Source organism: Hylobates moloch, unplaced genomic scaffold (genome assembly GCF_009828535.3).
Source record: "Hylobates moloch isolate HMO894 unplaced genomic scaffold, HMol_V3 SCAFFOLD_5, whole genome shotgun sequence".
Taxonomy (NCBI): domain Eukaryota; kingdom Metazoa; phylum Chordata; class Mammalia; order Primates; family Hylobatidae; genus Hylobates; species Hylobates moloch.
The window spans coordinates 64,164,685-64,183,530 of NW_026652280.1; the positions used below are offsets into that span (position 1 = coordinate 64,164,685).

General features: G+C 38.1%; 1 protein-coding gene across 28 annotated transcripts in view; it reads right to left on the reverse strand.

Annotated features, from left to right (window-relative positions):
- The window catches only part of EPB41L3 (erythrocyte membrane protein band 4.1 like 3), a 241,134-nt gene that overhangs the window by 25,680 nt on the left and 196,608 nt on the right, over positions 1 to 18,846 (reverse strand). For 21 of the 28 annotated variants that reach the window (XM_058438602.1, XM_058438621.1, XM_032152747.2 and 18 more), the window contains 6 exons: positions 16,353 to 16,571; positions 15,919 to 16,006; positions 10,808 to 10,960; positions 6,809 to 6,906; positions 5,925 to 6,100; positions 2,245 to 2,465 (listed from right to left, as the gene is read on the reverse strand). In XM_058438602.1, coding sequence (XP_058294585.1) covers positions 2,245 to 2,465; positions 5,925 to 6,100; positions 6,809 to 6,906; positions 10,808 to 10,960; positions 15,919 to 16,006; positions 16,353 to 16,571 — 955 coding nt within the window. The remainder of the gene's footprint in view (positions 1 to 2,244; positions 2,466 to 5,924; positions 6,101 to 6,808; positions 6,907 to 10,807; positions 10,961 to 15,918; positions 16,007 to 16,352; positions 16,572 to 18,846) is intronic. The other 7 variants (XM_032152742.2, XM_058438620.1, XM_058438618.1 and 4 more) reach the window with 1 other exon arrangement.

An 18,846-nucleotide genomic window follows, 5' to 3' on the forward strand; every position in this document is an offset into this window, starting at 1 on the left:
CAGGTACAGCAGCTGCTGCAGGCCAGGAAGTCCAAGCCTGAAAGTAATTAGACTCCTGCTGATGTCTGTGTCACTGCGTGTGTGTATGTATGTGTTTTGCCCAGTGGCCTGACAGCATGGAAATTACCCAGCCTGCCTTGTGTGGTTATGCAATCCTGATTTGGGGAGAAGTGGTAAATATAGCGACAGAAGGAAAATGCACAAATAAAGTTATATATGAGGCATGAGGGAAAGAAAATGCACAAATAAAATTATAGCTCTTCGGCATTTGAAGGGTCTCTTTTTACTATGAGACAAGTATGTCTTTTCCTACACATTCGCATTTGACATTAAAGATGTCACTTTAAACAGGAATCTGCACAAATCTCATTCAACTAAGAATAATGCAGCTGCTACACGCTAACTTCTGCATGAAGACAACTGTCCTCCAGCATGGAGGTGAGGCAGCCCCATGACCCGGGGGATCCCAGCCTGGGAAAAGTGCCTCCTTCCCAGGCAACCTAGGGGACCAGCCTTTCAAGAACTATTTTCAGTAATACGCTTTCATTTTGGTTGAAAAATAAGTACCCGCTATGTTACTTTTTGAAGATGGAGAAGGGTAAAATTAAGGTTTAACCTTCCATGCTGATTATTAAAGTCATTTCTAAAAGACAGCTTTGCACTGGGGAAACCAAGACAGCCCACACCTATACGAGCACCAGATTTCAGCTACAGACTTCCTGAAGACATTCTGCTGAGTGCTGGCTTCTCAGAGACTCAGGCTGTGAGGCTGGCAGTGTCCATTGTCTTTATTTTCCCAAGTCACAAACGGCACCAAGTGAGGACAGCTAGGTGCTACGTTTTACATAAACAAACTAGTGGTCTTTTAAAAGCAAATAAAGTGAAAATGTCCGGCCTTATCTTGGGAGCAAAACTAAAAATCACTTACATTGATGTGTCACTTCTTCATACTTATACATCCATGGGAATCTTATGTTGGCATGGTGATTTTACAAAATGTTAGAATAACTAAGAAGAAGAACCACATATTTGTTTTTTGGGTGGATTATATTCTTTTCTGTCCCCTTTAAAGCCTTCCTTGACTGAACAGACAGGAAGAGTGTAAAAACAAAATTTAGAACAAAGCACATTTTAACAGCAAAAGTTATTGAAATATCCCTGCCATTATTTCCTACTCTGTGCTTAATTTTGTGTTTGCCAAATAAATAATCTTATGCCAAAAAATAAAAGATGATGGACTGCGTCATTTGTAATATTTTAGCATAACTACAAAAGTTATTTGTCTATGTTAAGATTTCACTGCTAAATTCTCATCAAAAGGAATACTTTCCATAGAATTCGGGGTAGTGATTCTCCATCTCTATTTGAAGAGCCCATGTATAAAAGAGCACTCGTGAATCAAATTTACTCAAATTTTAGGATAACCCATGGGTTATTACTAGCATTTTCATTCTGCTATTTCCTCTTATTCTATGCTCTGTACAGGCCAGGAGCCACTCTGTTTTTCCATTATTATTAGGTATAAGCCTCCTGAAGTGTTTTTTGACTTTTAAATTATTTTTCTGAAAAGTTGCTTTGTAGTGCTGGATCACCAGAAAAAAACATAGTGTTTAAAAATTATGTTAAAAAAGATATTTAATTTGGGGTGAAACAATGTTACAAAGTTTAATGAATTAAACACTGAAAGAAGCTGCTGCCAAATTTGCTTTTTATCTTCTGTTGCAACTTTCTGCCTTAAGATCCCTTTTCAAAACAGGGCCAGTCACTACTCTGCTGATTAGGCTTAAGTATAAATATACAGGCTGTGGTCACTCCATGTACTTATAGTCAGAAGAATGGCAATATGATAATTGTATATCTAGAAAAATACACTGTACTTGGGTAGGAGAATGGGGCCAGAAACAAAGAAAACAGCTTTAGTGACAGTTCTGAAATGTGAGCCCAAACAGAAAAGTGTAATATGCCACCAAAAGTATTTTTAAGATACACATACAGGACAGCTATTGAAAGTCTTACATAGCACACAAGTTATTAAAATAAAAATTTTCAAAGAGCTATGAATGAATCTTTCAGAGGAAAAATGTTGAAACAGCAATCATAATTTAAAAATTGACATATGAATGTGACCAGTGCTGACATATGATTTACCCTAAATCTGAGCACATTCCTGGTTTACAGCCTCAGCATCATTTAGTCATTCTTAAAAGCTAGAGCAAGCTCTAGCAGGCAGTCTGGGAGCTATACCTTTCCCTCGTGCCGGATGGCCGAGACGGGCGTGACTTCTTCCCCCTTCCTCCGTTTGTCCTCTTCCTCGTCCCGCTCCTCCTCAGCCTTCTTCTCCGGAGTCACAGTGGTGATCAAGTTCGTCTGAGAGATGCCTTTTGTTGTGGCGTACTGGCCAGTACCAACCTCTGCAGCAGACATAGAATCCTTCATGTATATTTCATGGTTTTCATTCACTGATGCTAAAAGCAAATACAATTGAAGAAATAAAATCCAAAATAGTTAGGTCAGAAGACACATGAACACCACCAACTATATGTTTACTGAAAAAAAAAAAAATACCATCACAAAATACCAGGTCTGTCTTGAAAAAACAAATCAGTGCTGCAGGGACCTTCATGTAAGCATGACCTTCCTGTATTTCCTATACGAGTGCTTTAAAATTCTTGAAATGCTCATGTCTTGGAATTTCATCTATCCTCAGGCTCTCTGCTGAGGATGTGTGTAAGTGTGGAGGTGAGTGGAGGGTCATCAGACAAGGCTGCCACTGGGCATATTGTCACCCTGAGTCATTGGCTGGCACTGGCACCAGTCTCGTAGTGGCCAATTCCACACCTAACAGCAGTCTTTGCAGTACACAATTGCTCTAATACACTTGGCTCTTTGGAAGTGCCATTCACCAAGAAGCACTGAATTGGTTTTCATATTATTATTAATGTTGAAAAGTCTATCACTCTTACAATATAAAAGCTCCATGGGTAATAACAAATATTAACCATCTTGGTAGAGATTATAAAAATCAGATGGCAATTCCATTCATCTAAAGTATAGAAATGTTTTCATTTCTACTGCATTTTAAACAGACTAACATAATATGCATATACATTTACTCATCTCTAATATTTTGGAAAAACACAATGAATGTTGCTAAATGAAATTCATGCAAATGCAAAACATGCAAACTCAAGAGAATAAGACATAGTCTTTCATCCCAGCTAAAACATCTTAGTGAAAAGATGCTTAATTAAGTTTTAAAAGTTGGTACTCATTATTTTAGGTTTTAGATATAAAATTTATTAAAACTTATAAATGTTGCTTTTCAAATACACAGTAACTAATCACAGACAAAATATCTACATTATTATTTTAGGAATTTAAAAACGTAAATAAAAGAAAGGATTCTGAAATGAAATCCTCTCTGAAATGCTTTTGATGGCTAAAGTATATCACTACAATATCTTCACTAAGACATTTTATATCTCTTTATACTGTTGAAAAAGCTCATATGAGACACAACTTCCTAATGGACCAGTTAGGCCATTTTCTGTAAGATGCAACCTTGCAAAAAAGCAGTTTATGTTGCAACATGCAGCTGTGCCACCCAGCTCAACAGCAGCAGAAAACATACTAGAGCTGGCAGGACCACAAAGAGTGAGAGACAGCACATACTAACATCACTTTTGGGCAGGGAGAAAGAGACAGCATGACATTAGTACATTGATTTCACAATTGTCTTCCATCTTCTCAGCAGTCATTATCACACTAAAGGTCATAGGGAAAACAACATTCACAACAAATGTGTTCCCTGGGGTGCCCATCACTGAACAAAGTGGATGATATTCAGGAAAAAAAAAGTGCGATTCTACAAAGTTCCTCAAATACTGATAACATATAGAAACAGGTAATAGAGACACTCTAAAGGAGAAAGAAGAGTCAATAGGATAAACCAGAAAGAAAAGCTTCAATGTTAACATGGATATTTCAATATCTTAATTCAGCTCGAAACAGTCCTGATAACTATTTTATTCAAAAGGGCTGGCTCTAAGTTCGGTATTCCAGAAACTCTTAGAAGACACATGATGGTAATTAACTTCCTAGGCTAGCTCACAAAAGCCTGTAAGAACAATTATGAATATAAAATGAGGTATATATACATCATGGAATACTACTCAGTCATAAAAATGAATGAAATCATGTATTTTGAAGTGACTTGGATGGAGCTGAAGGTCATTATTCTACATGAAGTAACTGAGGAATGAAAAAACAAATACCATACGTTCTCATGTATAAGTGGGAGCTAAGCTATGGGTATGCAAAGGCATATAGAGTAATATAACGGACACTGGAGACTCAGAAGGCAGACAAGTGGCGGGGGGGTGGTGAGGGATAAAAAACTACCTATTGGGTACAGTGTGCACTACTCAGGTGACAGGTGCACTAAAATCTCAGATTTCACTACTATACAATTCAGACATGTAGCCAAAAACCGATTGCTTGTATCCCAAAAGCTACTGAAATTTTTTAAAAAATGTGAAAAAAGAGTAATTATCAATATGATTATTGAGATAATTACCTATGTAAAAAGAGTACTTTCACATATATCTTGCTTTTCACAACAGCCCCGTCAAAGGTGGCCTTATTCCTATTATACAGATGACTAAAACAGACCTGGAGAGCTGAAATCATTTGTCAACCACCACAGAGACAGACGGCAGCAGAGCCTGGACTTCAATCTGGATTTACCCATGCCACAAGAGTACAGTTTCCACCTCACTAGTAACACACGTAATATAGCACTAATAATGCCATTTTGATTTCTTCTATAAACTGTTCATAAAGTATTCCACTAGAAAAAGACAGTTGTTTTTAGTTGGGAGATTCAGGGAGCAGCTCTCCCCATCAATCACCCAGCTAGTGAAATGGGGAAGGCAGAGCTGAGACTCTCAGGGGAACAGTGGCAAAAAAGGTAGGGAAGGAGACGGTCCCAGGCACTTGTAACTTTTGCTTATTTTTATTTATGTTTTTCCTTATTATTTAAACCATACCTGCATACCAGAAACTCCTAATTCTTTTTATTTGCACAGGATAAGATCTTCTATTAAAAACAACAAATCTCCAGGTGCTCCAAATTAGAAGACACAGACCCAGACATGATTCAGTTCCAGAGTATTGTTACAGCGGGCATGCCTTGCAGCAGAAAGAGTACTTCCATATCATTCCAGAGAGCAATCAAGAAACTGTTTGATAAAACAAAACCCTACTAAAAATTCACTGTTGTGTTATCCCCTAAAAAGGCTGTTTGAGTGATCATCTCTCCATTTGACTAATTTGACTTGGCAGTACAGAACCCCTACATAGCGCTGTTCTCCCAGTCCATCTGGGGTAGTAATTAGCACAACTAGGAGAATTTAACTTACAGCCCTTTGCTCTGTTATTTGCATGTCATCCTTTTTCTACCAGCTATTATCAACTGACTGATAAAGGTCACACTTTATTCATAAAGATTTTTTAGAAACGGAAATAAATTTAACTTACAGATTTATAAAACAAATAGTCTTAAACCTACCAATCCTTTAAGACCTGTTGGCAAGAGAAATCAAATCACAGAGTATGTGACTACTATATTTAGAATGAAAGCATCTTTCTCCAAATTCAGGGTGTCAGCTTATGAAAGCTATTTTCTTCATTCCCTAAGTGCCATTCTTTAATATAATTTTACATAAACCTGCAGATGTTAGACTGACAAAGGGACTTTCATTTCGCTGGGGGAGACTTAAAAATGTGCCATTCAGTCAATAAGCAACAACTGCTTTTCAACATACAATATCCAGGAATATCTATACTTCCTGAAAGCTCATGACAGTTTCATATTCTTTTTGGGGTAGGTACTAGGTTATCAAGGGCCAGTAAGTGATGCCTACCTCCATCCAAGCTGCGAGACATGGTATAACGTTTGCTGGATGAGCGTTCAAAGTAAGGTGCTGGGCGATCTATCAACGCACTGGCTCTTCTTGTTTGCGCTTGTGTCCTGCCACTATAACGAAACTTGGAACCCAAGGTTAAGAATTTCTTGGGAGGTGCTTCTGGTAACAGTAGTCTAAAGAGAATAAAGAAAAACAGCAGCAAGACTATTAAGTCCAATATTGACAGTGCTTTTTAAACTTTTTACTCTGAGAGGTCATGTGTTTTGTGTGCTAAACGTTTAACACACAACTTGCAGTTAAATAAATCTGATTTCATAAAAGAATGCATATAGTATATATCAACTAGGGATGTGGTAGACAGGATATATGCAAATGTGGGTTGTACTGAACTAGACGAACTTTTAACATTCCATGCAAAGTGGACAGTCTATGGTTCTATAAGCCCAAACAGCTACTAAATAGTTTGATATTAGTGAAGAAGAAGAGTGACAATTTGGTGTTGGGTGCCTAATTTGATGGGTCTCATACCATGCATAGGTAGGTAAAGGGATTCAGGGTATTGAGAAATCACTGAAATAGTAAGGAATTGAAATAGTAAGGAATGGATTGGATATTTGAAGCGGACACCCTAAAAATAATGTAAAGACACTAAAGATACTAAAGAAGGGGGGTTTGGGACATGTAAGTACATGACAAATTAGGGAAAATCCTTCAAATTTAGTCTTTTTCTAGTTCTCTTAGGATTTCTTATCAAGAAATATGGTGACAATGAACTTAGGGATAGAAAGAATAAAATTCCGTATTTTTCTTATTGACAGTCTTTTTCAGTATAAGTGATTATAATTATTCCTTAGGGAAAAAACAAAATAATCTCTTCCTACCTGAAAAATGTATGATGCTCAACACATACTTTCCATAAACGCTTGGCAGCTCGATGGTTTGGCAGCTTAAACCCAATGGTGCTTTCAAATTGTTCAAACTAAATAAAAAAAAAATACATTGAAGAGTAAAGTTTAAAATTATAAATAACAGAAGCCCTGTAAATAAATTACAGAATCATAATGACACCAGAATTTTAAAAATTTACTTACTAGATCAATTGCTATATGCATAATTCATGCTATACACATTCATTTGTTAATTTCAAAAATGTGTCTTTAAAATGCCGTAGGTATAGCCACATTATGCATACAGTAAAATGTCTTCTGAATAAGTGTGTATCTTATGATACAACTGAAAACCAAACACAAAAAGGGTTTTTTTTGACTTCTTTCAGAAACCAGTTTGCCCTGATATCACTTTTAAACTTTACTTCAACTGCAAGGTACAGAAATGAACAAAATGTTTACAAATATAGTCGACAGCATTCTTAGAAATGAGATTTTTCTCCTAATATCTTGTCAGGAAATATGTGTATTTCTTAGGTAGTTGATAACTTGGTGTCAGAGATTGCTGATTTTATTTGTGTGTTCCACTATGGATTATCGTGTTAAATGCTAACATCTCTCTATATCATACGTAAGATCAGAGATTGGGGGAACATATTTTCCTATTTTTCAGCATGTACACTTCAGATGATGCTTTATCAGCCATTTGATTTTTCGAGGTGAAATACTCATCTTATTTCCTGCATAATATACTTTATTACTGCAGACGCACAGATTTTCACATTCTGAAGAAGGTACACATCAGACCACCAGAGGGCAATCATCTTAAACAGTAAAGCCTTCCCCAAAGAGCAAACAACGGGTACTACTGCTATAATCAATAGCAAAAATAATTTATATGGCAAAGAACCGAGGTGAGGGGTCATATGCATGGCATGTGAGATACAATCACGCTTGACCTCTATTTCTTGTTTGCTGAGGATGATTAGGGGAAGTGGGAAATACATCACAAATGCTTCAACCTCAATTGCCTTTCCCAACTTCTTATTCACTCTGGATGTTCGTATGCAGCGGTGTTTGTAAAAATCACTACTGTCCAAGGGACCCAGTCAAGACAGACATAGTGTGGCTTGTGACTAAACCATCATCCATTTATTCATCCTGCAACTAATATGCACATATGCCAATGCCAGGGGTTATATGGAAGAGTCAGCTTGCACTCTGCTGCAAGAAACTGGGAAGAGTCTCTGCCAACCTCCGTAGGTAAGGATGATGCAGGCTCCTAGACTACCTGAATAGGTATTAATAGTTTGTTAATATCTATTTCTCTGTGTTTTATATCAATTTCTTTCAACTTCTTCAGAGTCTGCGTGTCTCCAATAATTTCTTCTCACTCACTCTTCTCAGGCTGTAAATAGGATCATAAAAGCAGAGAGAAGAGGAGTGAAAAACCAGCTCTCTCTGAGCCTGCTTCTGCCAGCACCACAACCCCATCTCGCTCCTCACTGCTAATGTTTAGGAAGCAGAAGCCACGACCTGCTGCCTCTGCTACTTACTCCTGACCTCAACACACCTGGCAGGTGCTCCTCCCGCCTTTCTGAGCTGTGAAATGTCATCATCGGGCCTGACTGTCAAGTTCAACACACTTTTGTTAGTCCACATCCTGTGTGCCCTTTCTGTAACATACGGTACTGCTAGCTAACCACTTTCCTCTGAAACTTATCTCCTGGTCATCCATCAACCTATGTTTCTTCTTTTATTTCTCTGGCTGTCATTTCTTCAGCTCCTTGGCCCTTTCTCAAATAGTGGTATTATCCAGAATTCTAGTTTTAGGGCCTTTTCTTTCTCTAACTTGCCTTGCTCTTTGAGTAATTTATTCCATGTCTAAGGCCTTGAATAAAATATATACAGTTGATAACTCTGTTCAACTCCTTCCTATGCAAGAATCACTCCCTGAAAATCTGTTCCAAAGGGATTTCAATTGTTTTTCTGAAATTTTCCCCCTTTTCCCTCCTGCTGAATGTCATCTCCATTGGCTTCAATCATGCAAACTGAAAACCTTTGATTATCCTGGACTCTTCCCTCTTTCAATTCCTTCCTCCATCTTGTCTCTAAGACCTGCTGCTTCTGCCTCTGAAACCTCTCTCTCGAATTTGTTCCCTCCAGTCTATTCCCACAGCCTCTGCCCTAGTTTAGGTCTTATCACATCATGTTTCTAAGTCACTGAATTTTGTTAAGAAATGTATCATTCCAAAATATTCACCTGGTTGTGTCACATCCTGATTTAAAACCTCCCATGACTCACTAGTGTCTACTGATTCATTTCTCTAGCTCTCCCCTCTGGCCTCTCACAATACTATGCTCACTCCATGTCTACAGAATATCATCTCATTTGCATCATGCTGTTACAATCGAAGTATATGAGCCTGTTTTTCTGCTAAATAGAAAATCCCTTAACAAGGAACAAGGTCATATTTGTCTTTTGATTTCTAATGTCTGAAAATAAATAGGTGCTCACTTAACAAATGTTCAATGAAGTCAAATGACTATTGGCTATAAATTTAACATATAATCTTTATGAAATATTTTTAAAACACTATAATTTTAGTTATTTACATGAAAAGCTTACAGATTATTTCAGTCATCATAGACAGGTATGATGTTATGCTCGTATTAAACATCATTACATGTTTTATGTTTCAATTTTTTGTTGTTGTTTTTGAGACAGGGTCTTTGCTCTGTCACCCAGGCTGGGGTACAGTGGTGTGATCAAGCTCACTGCAGCCTTAAATCCTTGGGCCCAGGTGATTCTCCCACCCTTGGCCTCCCAAAGTGCTGAGATTACAGGCATGAGCCACCATGCCCAGCCGATATTCTGATTTTTAAATTGCATTTTCAACCAAGAAACTCCAGTGGAGAGGTAGATTTTGAAGATAAGAGATAATTCTGTATTACATCAGAAAATGTTCAGAGATATAAATATGCTAAAATCTTTGAGCTTTGACTGCCTCTGTTATACTAACCATACCAATTAGAAATTCGAGGTATTTATTAACTATCTCTTAAGTAAATAAGAGTAGATATGTGTTACTATTATGTACAAACCACTAAGGAAGATATAAACTTAAGTTGATCATGGAGGCTGTTGTCCAAGGAGTAAGGACTAGTTAAAAATTCTGATTCTCTCATTAGCTTCTCTGACTTAAAACAAACAAACATATATTGAGCTATAGAACATTGACATAATTCACACTAATTGTCCTTTGTTCTAATATTCCTTGTACCTTGAAGTACATGACCTCTAAACTGTTCACTTTAAAGTACAACCAGATTTGCAGGACAAATAGAAAGAGCATGGAGAAATAACAACAGCATGTGGAGGAAGAGATTTATCCATTACTGCTTGAAATATACACAAAATTATTAATGAGACTGGAATTTCTTTTTTTTTTTTGAGACGGAGTCTCACTCTGTTGCCCAGGCTGGAGTGCAGTGGCACAATTTCGGCTCACTGCAAGCTCCGCCCCCTGGGTTCACGCCATTCTCTTGCCTCAGCCTCCCGATTAGTTGGGAATATAGGCGCCCGCCACTACGCTCGGCTAATTTTTTGTATATTTAGTAGAGACGGCGTTTCACCGTGTTAGCCAGGATGGTCTCGATCTCCTGACCTTGTGATCCACCCACCTCGGGCTCGCAAAGTGTTGGGATTACAGACGTGAGCCACTGCACCCGGCAGAGACTGGATTTTATATTAACATATGTTTTTAAAAACCCTTCAATTAACGTATGCAGTAGGAAATATTGGAACAATATAATAAAGAAGAGAATATTTATTACTGTTTGTTGGGCAAACCTACAATAAACTCTCTCAGGCACTTAGATGTAATTCACTGTGTCCCACAATGCTCAGAACTCATAAGCAGATAATTTAAATGCTTGCTTGCTATCAGGGATCTTTCCTCCCAACGCACAGGCAAATGTGGGTATACTTACCTCTCCCGGCCGGATCTTAATGTAAAAGTTGTTCCGTTTGTATGAAATCTTTAGAACCTTGGGCCAGGCAAATCTGTTTATTCGCAGCCGGTCACGATATATCAACAGACCACTTGCACAAACTCCTAACATAATTTCTACCCCTTCTGAGTCCTGGAAAATAAAAGCAAGAAACAACAGATCAGTATCTAACTTATTTCCATTAACAGAAACTATAAATGGCTGGTTTACTTATGGAAAATGATGCAGCCATTTTTAAAACATTACCATTAAACATTAGCCTTTTGGTGAAGATGTTTATCACTATGGAGAGGTTTGTTAGAATAAAATCTGCTCTCCCAGGTGTCTCAGACTTACAAAGTAAATACTGCACACCAAGAGGGCCCAGCTCATGAAGACATGTTAATAACGGTAATAATAGTAGCCACAGTTCTCACTTGTCAATTGCCAGGCACTGCTCTGCTTTACATATATGAACTCTTTTAATATTCACTGTAATTGAGATGGTTGCTATTATTATTCCCATTTTACAGATGAGAAAATAGGTACAGAGTTCCAGTTGAACACAGCCTGGTTCCAGGGGCAGCACTCTTAACCAACACGTATGCTAACAAGATGGACCCTGTCTTTTCCTATGAGGGTTTTGGTTGTTGTTCCTTTAAAAAGAGCCCCGATATTTTTTATATACCATTATTGTCAAATTTAAATATGAAATAGGTTTTTTTAAAGTATGAATGAATAAAAAAATGTAAGAATGTATTTTCCCCAACAACCGCCCTTCCCTCCACACAAACACACCGCCCAGTGGTAATCACACTTAGCAATATGGCTCACATATATAAAGATAAACACTTTTTAAATATGTGTATAGTTTTTTTTTAAGAAACAAACGTGAGATCATCCTAGAACTGCAATTTCCTTTTGCTACTTGCACATTTCATGTTTAGGTAATTTCCTAGGGATGTGTCATGTCCAGAGGTCATCAGAGATGTTGTATCAAGCTTAGAAGATGTACCACATACAGTCTTTCCCCATGCTGTATTCCATTTAAGTCAGGGTAAAATGAACATTTGTGGTGGCCATGAATGAAGGAAAAAGACAGGACACAGGCAGGACTGTATGTGAGGTCAGAGTCTACCCCTGGTCCCACTGATTGTTGGAAGCAGGGGACAGAAAGGGTCATGAGCTGACCACCCATTGGAAGCTATGCCCAGGTCTGCTGTCAATGCAAGGTAGGAGATGGAAATTTCCAGAATCAGAAATACATATACTGGTCCATCTCTGGGAAATGGAAGTTTGCCAACAAAGCATAACTGGTTTAAAATGAAATATTTTACTTTGGAAACGTATCACTCCATGACATACTGAATTACTCTGCAGGAGTGGAAATATTTGATGGCAGGATATTACAATATAATAAAATTTGAGGAGAATTCAAAGACTGGAAACTGCCCACCATTTATCTAGGACTTTAATTTGAAAGAGTGATTTAAAGAGCTATAACCTGATGCTGACACGCAGCTGGCATTACTGATCCTTTAGAACCAGCCAATCTGTCTGCGCCACCACTCAGAGATGACCACCTTACGCCATCGGCAGAGTGCAGGAACGAGGAAGAACTGCCAGAATCACTGCTCTTCGACTCATTTTCTTTTTGGTAACTACAGAACAGGACTTTAGGAAGTGTACCTTCAACCTACTAAGGGAAAGGACATTCGAAACCTTTTCGATTATTAGATAACAATAAAACTTTTAATAAAAATTTTAATCACCTGTTAATTCTTTGAATTTTAAGAAAACAGTAGCTCCCTTCATGAGGAAGATGAAGAAGGCTCTGATGCGTCCTCTTCTTGTCTCCTCCAAAACACACCTCTCTGTGTCCCCAAATCAAACTGTTATCTCTAGTACACCCTTAGCAAATGGCACTGAAATAAACTACCACTTGTCTTCCTTCTCCTGGAGACAAAAGCTGGTTGAGAGCAGGAGCTCTGTTTATCTTTGTAATCTCACGGCCAGCGCACTATCCACCTTGCATGCATGAAGCCATTACACGTTTGTTGAAATAAAGGTGAATGAAAAATGAAAACGGCACAAACGAGTGCAGTTTTAAATTGGATGCAAGTCTCCATTTCATTAATTGCATGGCAACAAAAATGATACTTTTCATCTCAAATTCTCTGCCACAGCCCACAGTATTGAGGTTAGTTTGAGAAATCTTTTTTTTTCTTTTTGTTTTTTGAGGCAGGGTCTCCGCCCAGGATGGAGCGCAGTGGTGCCATCTTGGCTCACTGCACCCTCCACCTCTAGGGGCTCAAGCAACCCTCCTCCCTCAGCCTCCTGAGTAGCTGGAACCACAGGCACATGCCACCACACTCGACATTTTTTTTTTTTTTTTGGTAGAGATCGGGTTCTGCTACATTTATTCTATCAGGTCTCGAACTCCTGGGCTCAAGCAATCCGCCCGTCTCAGAGTGCTAGGATTACAGGTGTGAGCCACCTTGCTGGGCCTGAGGAATCTTTGGTTTTAGAAGTTATGACAACAGTATTTCTTAAGGACATGTGGATTTCACTATCAATAAATACATGTGCACTCCCTTTAGCAAGGAGCACTGGAGTGTACCCAAATAGTCTCAGTCATCATGAAAATAAAGGGGCATATGATTTCTTTAATTCAACATCAGCGTTCGAACTTTTCCATCCTGCTCTGTAGGATATCATATATGGACTTATATCTACATTTCAGAATCTTACATAAAATAAATGACTCTGACAAAGCCTATCGAGATGCACATTAAGTGACAAACAAGCAGAGGCAGATGTACAAAGAAAAAACAAAGCATTTAGAATAGGTTTTCCAAACATAGGACCTTTGTGTAATATGGGTATTTATTCTTTATACAGGATTCTAGCTCAGAATTTTTAAATGGATTGTAAAGCTCAGGGTCTTTCACACCGTCAACAGAAGCGAGGCATTTTGCTCATAACCGGAAATTAGCTCCAATTTGTTTCAGTAAATTTCCTTCTTCAAACGATGGAGTGTGGCTGCATGGGAAAATGGAGTCTATAACTGAATTATCTGTTATACTTAATATTCAGAAAAATTCCTATAATGCTACATTTGCACTTCCTTAATTCTCTTTCAATTGGCATAATTTCAAATCACATTATTAAATGAAAAGGCAGCCATCTATTTTAATTCTGTAGCTATAGCAATGTTAAGTGATTTTATATTTACTGATAGAAACACTGATACATCCTGAGGTGCACTTCCTGAAATGCACACCCTAATCTTTTGTTTATTTATTTATTTCTGGCCAGTAAGAGAATCAATGTGTGTGATGTAACTCAAAAATAGCTTCAGATTCACTCAAATTCTCAGGCTCCCTTCATTTCCTTCTTGTCTCCTTATCTTTTAGCCTCTTAGGGGGAAACACTAAGAGAAATTTAAAATCATCTTAATGTCTGTTCTTATTTTCATTTTGAAATTCTCACTCTACCTTGTACCTAATATACAGTAGAAAACATCTTTGTTATCTGAGTGCAAAATAAGTGAAAAAGTGTAATAATGAACTGGCAAGTAAACAGAGCTACACCTGCTGTTGTAATTATACACAAATGTCAAAGAGCTTGGCATTCAACATAACAGCACATCCCTGGTGTGAACCTCTGCCAAGTCGCAGAGATTTTGCTAGCGCCCAGGCCTTGGAGAGCTCATCCTGTGTGACATGCAGAGTGATCCGCGGCAAAACCAATCAAACCTGCACAGATTCAAGGGCCACTATTCTCCTCCCCAAATCCCTGTGGATTAGTCTGGTCTCCAGAAGCTAACCAAAGTGCAGCCCAACTTCCGGTATCAACAGAACCTACAGATCACAGAGCTCCCTGCAATGGGTCGGCAGGGGTGCTGAAGTGTTTGCTTTAACAGAGCCAGCTGAAATTCTCTTCATTTCCAGCCCCTAAACCCGATTGTTTAAGACACTCGTTGGCCTGGAAACCTGTAACCGCACGTTCTGTGAGTCTCAGACCATGAAATCGGTGACTAACTCTGTCCATCAAAGTCAAACACACATCCCTAAACAGGAACAATGTCATCCTGTTGGACCCAATCAGAAGAAACAACCTCTGACGTTTAACATTGACCTTTTTAACACTGCTAATGCATCAGAATCCAAACCTAGGATCCTAACACATTTTATATGTTTTGCTAATAAAAGTTTTCATATAAAAGCTTCCTTGTATTTCCACAGGACTTTTATTCTGGGCTGTTTAAAGAGACTAGTAGTCCTATCTTCATTCTACCACTACTGAAAACTATGAAGATTCCAGAAAAAGCATGACACAGAGTCAAAGCTGCTCTGTGTATCCTCACGACTGTAACCCTCCTACAGTCTCAACCCAAATTCTTTCTTCCCAAGACTCCATTTCCCAAGATACACCTTTAACATTTCATCGATCACCAGTCAACAAAGCAAACCTTAGCCTAGGTGAACTTTAAAACAACAACCTTATTTCAGAGTTCTGATTATTTGTCAGAGTGCCTAAACTTCAGAGGTAGACTTCTTAAATTCAATATGAATTTACTGACTGCCTGGTATGTAACCAGGTAGGGCCACAGACAGTGTCTGGCACTTAATGAATGTGACGCTTGAGTCTTGGACAATCGGCTAAGTTTGGACAGATAGGAAAGAGGAGGATAGTCCAGAGACGGACATAGGGAAAGCGTAGAAACAGAGTCTGATGGGAGCGAAGGTTATGTGACAGCACAGAGTGGGAAATACGACTGTGATGGGGAGGCAGAGTGAACTAAAAGTCTGTTATGTCAAGGTAGGTTTCTAACTGCATCAAAAGGCAATCAGAGGCTTTGCCTATCACGGGCTTTCAGAAGGCTGTGCCCAGGAGTAATGCAAGTTTGAGACGCAAAGAGCAAACCCCTCAGTAAGTATCAGAAAGCTACATTTGTTGTATCGTTGAGTAGGGCTTAAAAGACAGAGATTTGAATTCTCAAAGGTTTCACTTACATTAACTGAAGTAAAAATCACCAGCTTACAGTAATAACAATATCAAGTTACATAACATTAAATAGAAAGTTTAGGGTTTAAAAAAATGCATACCTTAGCATGATGTAAATCTACCCCATACATGGATAATTTTTTGGCATTTTCCAAGAAATGCATCTCTGCTTCTGCTGGCGTCATTCCTCTGATGAGAAGAAAAATATGTTACAATGATGCTTTTCCCTTCCCTGGTAGGCTGCAACATTTCCTACTTAGCTCCATGCTATCTCATAAGAAGTCCTATGGAGGCACCAGCAGATACATGAGAAAAGAATAACAAGAAAAAGGGCTTTGCAAGAAAGCACTACAAATGAACACCTGGATGCTCTGAGTGAGAGCTTGCCCATCTCAGAATTTTACCATGCATGGACCCACACTATGCTCAAGTCTTGCCGTTAATGGACTGAAATCAGTACTGGGAAGAGGTGGGTTGTGTGCGGGACACTCTCCCATCAAGGCACAACTTAAATGAACACACTTCTGCCTCTAACCTGTGGCTCTTGTGCAGCTCGATCACTTTGTCTTCCAGTTCTTTCGTATGGTTTGGTGCAAAGCGGAACTCGCTAATGTAATCGCTCCCACATTCGTCTGGGTCATAGTCTCCGAGCTCCGACTGGACAGTGTAGGAGCCCAGCAAGGCCAAGGTAACGAAGGAGCAGGGCAGCCTTCCGGACACGATGTCATCCCGCAACTGCAAGCAGAGGTAGTACCTTCCAGCAACCAAAAGCACAACACAACGAAGGCAGCATGAGGATACAGGAAAAGGAGGTCGCTTGGTAAAAATCGTGGGTAAATAATTTCTCCCTGTAGAACAACCTCTCTAGGATAAATTTTCTAGTGTCTATATATTTTGATATTTACTTCATACATATTTGTTCTAGATAGAAGAGAAAAATACTTGGTTACAAAAGACAGTATTTAAAGGCATTTAGAAGCAAGTTGATGTTCATAATAGGGTTTTATTAATAAAGCACAGTCTAAAAGAAACTTAAAGACATATTCTTCTAACATCTTTTAAAATAACTTTTAAAGTCAAATGAACAGTCCCCAACACAGTTCCTGAAATCCTTGGGTGGGGGAATTATAATGTAAAAATGTTCTTAAATACAGTTATGTGCCACAAAACGATGTTGCAGTCAATGACGGACCACATATAAGATGGTGGTCCCATGAGATTATAATGGAGCTAAAAAATTCCTATTGCTTAGTGACGTCATAGCTATCTTAATGTCATAGCCTAACACATTACTCACGCCTTGTGGTGGTGCTGGTGCAAACAAACCTACTTGTATAAAAGACTAGCACATACAATCATGTGCAGAACTTAATACTTGATAAGGATAACAAGTGACTACATTACTAGTTTATGTATTCACTATGCTATAATTTTTATCATTATTTTAGAGTGTACTCCTTCTATTTGTAAAAATAAAAAGTTAACTGTAAAACAGCCTCTGGCAGGTGCTTCAGGAGGTATCAGAAGAAGACACTGTTATCTTAGGAGATGACAGCTTCATGTGTGTTACTGTCCCTGAAGACCTTCCGGTGGGACAGGATGTGTAGGTGGTGACAGTGATACTGATGATCTTGACCCTGTGTAGGCCTAGGCTAATAATATATGTGTTTATGTCTTAAGTTTTCAACAAAAGAGTTTTAAAAGTAAAAACAAATTATAAATTTTAAAAATATAAAAAACCACACAGAATAAGGATATAAAGAAAGAAAAAAATTTTGTGCAGCTGTATGATGCGTGTTTCAAGCTAACTGTTACAAGAGTCAAAAAGTTTAAAAAGTAAAAAAATTACAGTAAGCTAAGGTTAATTTATTATTGAAGAAAGAAATTTTTAAAAATAAATTTAATGTGGCCTAAGTATACAGTGTTTATAAAGCCCACAGTAGTGTACAGTAATGTCCTGGGCCTTCCCATTCACTCATCACTCACTCACTGACTCACTCAGAGCAACTTCCAGTCCTGCACGCTCCCTTCATGGTAAGTGGCCTATACAGGTGTACCATTAAGAAAAATCTTTTATATTGTATTTTTTATTGTACGTCTTCTATGTTTAGATACACAAATACTTACCATTGTGTTATAATTTCCCACGGTATTCAGTACAGTCACATGCTCTACAGGTTTCTAGCCTAGGAGCAATGGGCTTTATCATAGAGCCTAGATGACTAGTAGGCTCTACCATTTAGCTTTGTGCAAGTCCACTCTTAAGATGTTCACACAACAACAAAATCATCTAAAGATGCATTTCTCAGAATATATCCCCACTGTTAAGCGACATGACTGTGTGATTATTAGGCCCCAATTAGCCTTATGGAAGTATTTTGATATTAAGGTGACAGGTCTTACTATACGAGCAAAACAGATTTCAGGTAACTCAATAGCTATGTCATTATAAACTTCACTCTCAATTTCCTGCATTCTTAATGAGGTAGTCTCTTTATAATAACACAATTTCTCCTGTTTTCAGTTCTCATTTTTAAAATTTAGATAGCTTCTTAAAATCTATCTAAGATACAAAGAATTCCTACCTTAAAATTCGAGAATCTTGTCACCATAAATAAACAGTTTTAAACAGGAGAAATTAACATTTTCCATATAATTTTGCCATATCATAAAAATACGACCTACATAAAAATATGTTGATTTGTCTTCTCAGTTATTTTGCTTTTAAGACTTACAGATAAATTACTAACTGCCAAAGACCTCAAGGTAAGTGTTAACATTGATGAGTTTTAATAATCCCAAGCACAGCCTAGCATATGGATAGAACAAAGCACATCTGGTACCTTGTATGTAAGAAATGAACTGTTCATCTATGGAAGCAGAGGACTATGATAAAGTTTAAAGGTCCCCTCTAAATATGATATTAGGCTAGTGACATAAACCCATGTAATTATGACAGAAAAATCCTTAAACATTTAACAGGCTCGGCTCTACAAATATTACATGAGTCAACGGAAAGAAACCATGCA